The sequence below is a fragment of the Rhododendron vialii genome, chromosome 7a (assembly GCF_030253575.1).
Source record: "Rhododendron vialii isolate Sample 1 chromosome 7a, ASM3025357v1".
NCBI lineage: Eukaryota > Viridiplantae > Streptophyta > Magnoliopsida > Ericales > Ericaceae > Rhododendron > Rhododendron vialii.
Window position 1 is genome coordinate 5,375,877 of NC_080563.1, and position 8,628 is coordinate 5,384,504.

General features: G+C 37.8%; 1 protein-coding gene across 1 annotated transcript; it reads left to right on the plus strand.

Annotated features, from left to right (window-relative positions):
• Positions 1-1,905: 1,905 nt before the first annotated feature.
• On the plus strand, positions 1,906-8,134 carry LOC131334196 (uncharacterized). Its single transcript, XM_058369108.1, has 2 exons — positions 1,906-2,102; positions 5,826-8,134. Exon 2 carries the CDS (start codon positions 5,842-5,844, stop codon positions 7,873-7,875), a length of 2,034 nt encoding a protein of 677 aa, XP_058225091.1. The 5' UTR covers positions 1,906-2,102; positions 5,826-5,841; the 3' UTR covers positions 7,876-8,134.
• Positions 8,135-8,628: the final 494 nt, after the last annotated feature.

The following is an 8,628-nucleotide window of genomic DNA, read 5'->3' on the forward strand; positions in this document are numbered from 1 at the left end:
GATCGAAACTTAATTTTTTTGAATAAAGACAAAAATAAGCCAATAAGCAAATTTTTTGGTCTTTATTCAAAAAAAATTGAATTTCTATCATAATTTTTTACTTTTTAGATTTCTCTCGTCATGACGATGCAATAACCCCAAAAAATTGACGAAAAACTAACAAATACGAAAAAAAATTCAATAAGGATAAAAAAATAAGCCAGTTGTCTTATTTAGCCAAACGAGTCTATTTTAACCCCAAAAAAGAGAGCCATATGATTTTGTTGTTTAAAGGACTAACGGCGGACTAACGGAAGTTAGTAATTGGACCAAATTGAAACAAAATGAAAAGTACAGAGTGTAAATCGAGCCAATTACAACTACAAGGACCAAATTAACACAAATACTTAACTATAGAGACTATTTCAATTTTTTCCTCTTGCCATAATGTAGTCCAATACGATAGTAATAATTAATAAAGTGCTCCATCACCTCCTATAACAGAAAGAGTGCTATGCGTCTATGGCCCTGAGCTGGTTACTTAATTGGAAGCTTGTTGTGATCGATAAATTAACCATATAAAAAAAAAAAGTTATGAATTTAATTTGCAGGTATTTTGAGCTTTCAAATCTGTTTACAACATATATTTACCGTCTGTCGATGATCGATCGGAATGTGACGATTATGAGAATGCTTCATATTTTATTTTATTAATTCGTATTTTATTTTAATTCGGAATGATATTGTCTTCAACAATGCATCTTGACGAGTGGAGGATCTTGGGGAACTAATTAAAACCAGAGTAGCAATGTGGGTTAAGGTGAAGTTCGATATCAAGGTGCACTCGGTGGAGGATTTCAAGGGCTATCTTGATGGAATGAGGAAGGAGAAAATGTAACTTGATGTTTAGAAGGGTGGTGTGATTCAACTCTCTGTTGGATGGTCCATTGTTGTTTTTTTCTTTTTCCTTGTTTTGTTTTCTTCTCTTATTTAGTGTCTATGCTTAGTGAGTTCCTCTCTCGATATATCCTTTTCGAGTCAATAAAATCTTCGTTTTGCCGAGCAAAAAAAAATATATAACTAGTTTTAGTATTTCCTTTATTTGCTTGTATTTTAATGAAGTGCATGACATTTGACTTACTCCTACACATTTGAAAATTTAAAAGACACATGTCATTGTCCTACACTTGGAGGTTGAAAAGAACACTTGGCATGTTCCTACACAGTTTGATGTTAGTGGAAAGTTATTTGGACAAGTGGAAGCAAAAGAGAATGAAGACTATTGAAGTTAAGAAGTTATTTCCTGCACATCTTTGTTTTCTCATAAATAGTCTTTTTAGACCTCATTGTAAAGCCCCACTCAATCGTCTAAAGGCTTCTACTTTTATCTGTACTTTGCTTTTCTCGCTCTAAGAATAGTTTGTAACGTAACCGTCTACTCGATGGTGTTCTCACCGTCGATCGACTTCTACTTTGAAGAATAATAAAATTCTTTTGTTGTTCGTCCTCTATATCCATTCACTTCACTAAATTTGCTTCCAGAGAAGTTTTGAAATACGGCAAGGAACCAAGCTCCACCTTTACAAATATCCACAGTCAGCACTTCAAATATTTCCCTGTCGACTATAGACAGTAAGTGAAAAATAGACAAACAAAATCCAAGACCAACTTGCCGAGCAAAAAAAAAAATCCAAGACCAACCAGTCAAAGTTATATATATATATATATATATATAGAGAGAGAGAGAGAGAGAGAGAGAGAGAGAGAGAAGTGAGGAATCAGAAAAATAATTTTTTTTTTACGTTAACCCAAATATTTTGAGAAATACAATCAACTGTAGGGAATAAAAACCAGAACACAATTATCAACCCGATAAAGACGTAACACATTGCGTATAACTATCATACAAAGAACCAAAAATGTTGTGCACTTCACCAATCCTTTGCTATAAATTGTGCACTCCCGTTGCTCTGATGAATTATACTCTCTCTCTCTCTCTCTCTCTCTCTCTCTCTCTCTCTCTCTCATTGCACGCTATAGCCTATAGTGAATTTCTCGGTCTCACACTCTCACTTTCAAGTTCCTATAACCACCTTCTGACGGTCTGTTAGGCTTGTGTTTCGGTATGTACTCTCTCTCTCTCTCTGTGTCCAATATTCTGATGCTTTAGAAGTGAATCTATTACCCCAACTTGCTAGCACTAAATTATTGTTCTATGTGTCACCTTTTGGCTTTTGGGCGGTAGTCGTCGAGAAAGTTTTTAAACTAGTAATTATAGACTGTACTTCCTAGACAAATTAAGGTCTCGTGTCCCAGTGATTTCGGACCAACGGAGCGGGAAGAATTAAACAATTAAAAAATGAATAGATTTCACTTACATACATGTATGTTTCTGACACAAGCAGAGACCTCTATTGAGGTTTTTGTTTTGAAATACCGGCCACTAACCTCCCTTACTTTTTGAACAAGTATCACGACTTTCCAAATTACTAACAAAGCTCTCACACAGAGCTTAATTTGTATACTAACACACACACTGCTACATTTTGTACACAAAATGTGTGGAGTTCACTTAAATATGTGGTAGTGAAGAGTTCATGTGGTTTCATAGGGACATGGAATAATTATTCATTGACTACTACCCCCTTAAGATTTGACTGTCTCTCATCGACGCAACACGTCTTACATATCGGGACGGTAAATATATATCTCATTTTTATTTCAGTCATCTTACCAAAATTATGCCAAATCTTGCTCCGTCTCGTTTACTTTGAGCCTAGTGAGCTCTTCTCCCGTATATCTCATCATTATATTAGACGTCCGTGTATCTTAGCGATTTTTGCCTTGTAGAGCCAAAAACCCACGTCAATCTATGTCCTCTTCACGTCTCGCCATTCTAATTAGCCCGGACGCGAAATGTCAAAATCTTGCATCAACAACGTTTATTGCTGCAAAATCACGTCGAATTCTGGTCTGCACACGCTCATTTCCTTCGTTGATTTCTCGTCAATTAATTATGTGGCCACAAGTAGTAGCCAAAATATTGCTCCAAAGTCATTATTCCGTCTTGAAATGGCTTATTATCGTCAAAATATCGCCTCGATGTCTACTTGAAAGCAATATCTCATCTCTTAAGTCTGATTTCATCAAATATGTATCACCGTATCGTCTAATCTGTCCACTTTTTGCAATACGTACATCTTTGTTCCCTTAATATAATGTCTTGAAAATCAACTTATGAACGCCCCAAATCATCTAATTGTATAATCTATATTGGACAAATATCGCATGATGTCAACTCCTACATTGATTTTTGGTTATAGCACAAGTCTCATGAAAATATCGTGACCGGCTTGATATCTCAGAAAACAAAACGTATTGCGGCTCGGCTCCTCAATCTCTCGTGTTGTATATGGCTATACGCTATGTAGATAAATCGATCGAGGTGGTGATGACCTAGATTCCGATCAATTTTTATACAATTATTTGACCAAAATAGAATTCGTGGTTAAAGTCTTCAATCATTAGAATTCGGTTATGTAAACAAATTCTAGTACTTTTTTTTTTAGGTCTTGAACAATGCACTATTGGTTTTTTTCTGTGGACACAATCAATTTATGAGTTTATTGTTTAATCATATAGTAAATTCGATTATGTTGGCCGATAAAAAAAAATCCGATTATGCTGGATTCTTCTATGCAAAATATTAATTACGTTAAACAACTTAGTTTTACTTCCCTGAGTAGTTTAATGCAAGCACATATTTGATTCGTAGCTAGCTTCAAATTTCGTGAATTAACTCCCCATAAAAATTTATTGAAAATTTCATTACACTTCACAAGAATAGATTCTAAAACCTATTACTGATGTGTAGAATATATGCTAATTGATTTTGGAATCAGCTGCAAAAAGAAGATATCGATGTTATAAAGTCGATTTAGCTTAAATTACTGGTTACAGTATAAGTTACGAGTTTTCTGGTTGAAAGTTATGAACCCCATTGGTCTGACTTAGTTTTTTTTTTATAGGCTCCGACCTAGTATTTTGAATAGTTTTGGCGTTAGTTATAGTTGTTTGAGGCAAGTAATATGAGACGTTGTAGCTAGGCACATCCTTAAAACCTATGAACTGCCGCTTAGAATTTGTGGTATGTTTGCTTTTTCTTATGAATGATTGTGACTTTCTTATGATCGTTTGTGGTTGTCGGCTAAGTTTGTTGTGGCATTTAAAATTTAGTTATGAGATATTTGTTGTCCAGCTTATGTAGGTTTTTCGTTTGGTGTATATAGTATGTTTTTATTAGGTGTATTGAAACAATGGTAGCAACCATTAGAATGTTAACTTAATTCCGAGCCCACCAAGATAGTAGTTCAACTGATTGGAGTAGCTATTGATCAATTCAACCGGTGTTAAGTTCGATACTTCTGACCATAATGGTCGGAGAGGGGGCTCCCATGTAATTTGCACTTCGTCGGGGCTAATAACGAAGTCTGTGGCGTGGTGACGGATCAATATTTTTTCCTTGCTGAGTTAGCTGTATAGTTGAAATCCTAACATTTTAGGTCCAGTGAATTACCCAGTTGATCGGGAGACACTACGTTGCTTCAATTTAGCCTACCTTCTTTACCGAGGAAAAAAAAAATCTTTAGTCCTGAGTACAATAGGGGGGAAAAAACAATAGGAAAAAATCAAGGATTCGTGTCAATTGAACTATTGATATTTCTATGCATTTGGAGTTTATCTCTCTCTCTCTCTCTCTCTCTCTCTCTCTCTCTCTCTCTCTCCTACGAAACCTACAAACAAAAGACAAGTAAATTTTAAAAACTTTGATCATCCGCAGTTTTTATTTTTCTTCCAAAAACTTATTAGAAAACCAATCCGAGTACATCAAGAGCATCACCAAACCATTTCTATATCTGAAATGACCCCTTACAAACTTACCATGCCCAGATCCAAAAACAAAAACCAAAAAAAAAAAAGAACACTTACCTGGTCCGGTAATACCCTTGTGTCCCGCTAGGGGATTGAACACTAGAGTTATCAGCATAAAGGCTCTTTATTTGTGCAAGTCACTCGCACTTCACAAATAGACTAACATTCTATTGACTTTCATAGTCCCCAGCCCCTACTCTTGTATTCTAAGAACAGTCACTTTATGAATATATTATCAAAGGTCATGTCTGTCTCCAATCCTCTCCCGCTCATACCTCCAATGATTGAGAACTAAATGGGTTATGTTGTTGATGTTCTTCTTGTTGTCCCCAGCCCCTACACTCATACACATGGGTTCATGGTTCCAAATGTCAGTATCCATAACGACATCGGTTGCGATATTGTGGTTTTCAGGTGTAACTGTCATCGCGTATTGATATTAGTCACTAGAGACATGGAATTTTTTAAACTTCTGCACAAAATTGGAAAAAATTACTAATACTGTAACGTCCGTAGCGGCCATATTTTGCCCGTAACAGGTCCGTTACAGCCGTTAAGTATCACCAATACTTATGCGAATTTCCTTCACACTGCAATATCAATCATAACCTACCGATACCGATACATATCAGTCGATATTGTGATGTATCACCGATATTTCGAACCATGCATGGGTTAGTTATGATATGATAAGTAACAGTTACGGGAACTCGCAGGAAAAAAGGTTATCTATCGTCGTTGCCTGACCTATATAGTGTCAAGACCAAACAACAATAGTCGCCGTTCCAAAAAAGAAAAAAACGCCATTGAAAAAAACATAAAACTACACTAGGCAAGTCAGTGGTTTCAAGTTAATGCGCTGGCACTGCTTCAATTTTATTTTATTTTTAATTGTTTTTCTTCCCTCGTTACAGCATAGAAGAGAGAATCATGCCGTGCTACAGGATCTGCAAACAAACAAAAGATTACAACAATATGAGAGCACTGAGGAAATGGTGGGAAGAATGGGATCTGAGGATTCTAATTCTCTACATCCTCATTGCTCAGTTATACCTTCATTTCTTCGGACGACTCCGTAGAAAGAATAAGTCACTGTTGATGATGATTGTGAGTGTTTGGTTACTCTACTTATTTTCTGATTTGTTAGCAACAATTGCTCTTGGAAAGCTCTCCAAGATCAAAGTTGACGATAACAGTAAAGACAATTCCATCAAGCCAAAGGGACATTCCAACAAAATTACAATGGGCGAAGAAGCGCTTAGGGTAATGTGGGCACCCCTGGTCTTGTTCTATCTCGGGGGTCCGGATACCATTACCGTCTTACGCGCTGAGGAAAATCAGTTGTGGATGAGACACCTCATAGGACTTTTAACCCAAGGCCTAAGAACAGCTTATGCCCTGATAGTAACCTGGAATAAAGAAGGATTGTCTCTTCTGGCCCTGCTGGTGTTTGTTCCTGGTATTATCAAGTATGGAGAGAGAGTGTGGGTAGTCAGGTCAAGATCCCATGACTACAAGGGTTTTTCTAAGGCAGATTTAGGCGAAATAGACAAAATCATTGCTTCGCGAGCAGCTTCGCGACCGACTGCGAACCTGGTGCTCCTAGCATATTCCTGGTTCCGGACCTTATTGCCTCATAATAGAAGTTACAAGAGTGATACGACGACATTGGAAATTTTGAAAGCAAGGTTTCGTGACTCGGTTAAAATGGGTAGTATTGATGCTTTCAAACTGATTGAGATCGAGTTGGGTTTGATGTATGACATGCTCTTCAGCAAGGTAGGCACGATTTTTACTGTATGGGGAAGCGTACTTAGATTTCTTAGCTTCTCTTTGATTCTTTCTGTGCTTGTGATATACATCACGTGTGACAAGCCTCGCGGGCATTTGGAAGGTGATCATATTGTAACCGTCATTCTGTTAGCTGGAGCCATTTTTTTGGAGATAGCTGGCATTATTGTGCAACTTGTTTCGGATTGGGCCATGGTTTGGGCATATAAGAATGGAAGTAAGTGGGCTAATTGGGTTCTCTTTCTACACGAAATTGTAAATTCTAAAAGCCAGAGGTGGTCTGGGTTAATGGGGCAATTCAGTTTGCGGGAGTTCTGCGAAAACTACAAGCCTCCTGTGTTCAATACGAAATGGGAGAGGCCTTTTGGCAGGGAAAAAATGTTGAAGAGATTCAGCTTACAGAAGAGGCCAGACCATCGCTTGAAAGATACAATCATTCGTCACCTTGTCGATAAATCAGAGAAAGCTGCAGTTGGTGATACTTCACAGACATCAACTCAGAAAATCGCAAGTGTTGATAAGGTGCAGACTTTAACAGAAAGGATTGTCATCTGGCACGTTGCTACCGAAGTTTGTTATGAGTCGGATCATCCTAAAATTTTTGGTAAGGATGAGGTGAAGCTGAAAGTGGCCAAACTACTCTCCGACTACATGATGTATTTGCTTGTTGCATGTCCTGATAGATTTCCTTTCTGCAAAAACTACCAGATTGTGCAAGATTCCGCTGATATGAAGAAACTTTTTCACGGAGTGGTATTGAATGAGGGCAACACCACCAAGATGTCATCACTGGTGAACGGGGCACAAGAACTTGTTCTAGATATGAAGGAGAATCCGAAGAGGTGGGATATCATGGGCAGCATGTGGGTTGAGATATTGTGCGATGCCGCGACGAATTGCCCAGTGAAGAACCACATTCAAGAGCTTCGACATGGGGGAGAGTTTCTCACCCATGTCTGGCTTTTGCTATTGCACTTTGGCACACCGAAGGAGCTAGAGAGAAGCAAGTCTAGACTAAAGGATGAAAAAGACAGCGGGGCAAAAAGTACCGGTAGTACCGTTGGAGACATTGCGGGGAATCAGATTGACGAGGGTGAATATGATATACAAGCTGCTAACGAAGACCTTGAGCAGAATAAAGTTGCCGGTGATTGGACTTCTTCGATCCTCTAATTAAGAAGTTGAGCAGAATAAAGTTGAGGGTTGGACTTCTAATTCGATTTGATAATCTAATGGAGAGAAATGCTGTAAATTGTAATATTTCTATTTATGGTTTGCTTCTGAAGTGTGTTTGTTTTTAGGAAACACTCCCTGGTCTTCTGGTGTAAAATTTCAGGACCGGTTGGTACTATTATGTCTGCATGTCTCTGTGTGATAATAATAATGCTGTTTAATTGCTAAACTAGTGTAATGATATTTCAGTCTTTTATCACTATGGAGTACCGCATGATATACGTAGGTGGTGGTATGCAAGATTGAATGAAGAGAATCATATGTTAGGTGAAATCCACACTTACCAGCTCTTTTATATACACCTGGAGGTAGACTCTTTAGGTTCCCAGGCGGCTCTATCTGCAATGTTTTTTAATGCCGGTTTCAAATCTTCATAATTGTTTTGAAGATGATACCCAACCATGTTTTCCAATCTTCTCGCACCCAGAAGCAAGAGGGAACGACAAAGGGCAACAGAGTGATCACAAGAATAGCAAAAGAGGCCTATTGAAATGTTGCCTGTCAAAACAACTAGTTAAAGTTCAGTAGAAGAAACTGGTCAGGATAAGAAGAAACTGCAAGCTGGTGGTCAAAATACTTTCCGACTACAAGATGTATTTGCTTGTTGCATGTCCTTCAAGATTCCCCTTCAGCAACGAATATGACAAGATTATGAAGGATTATGCAGCTATGAAGGAACTCTTTGATGGACGA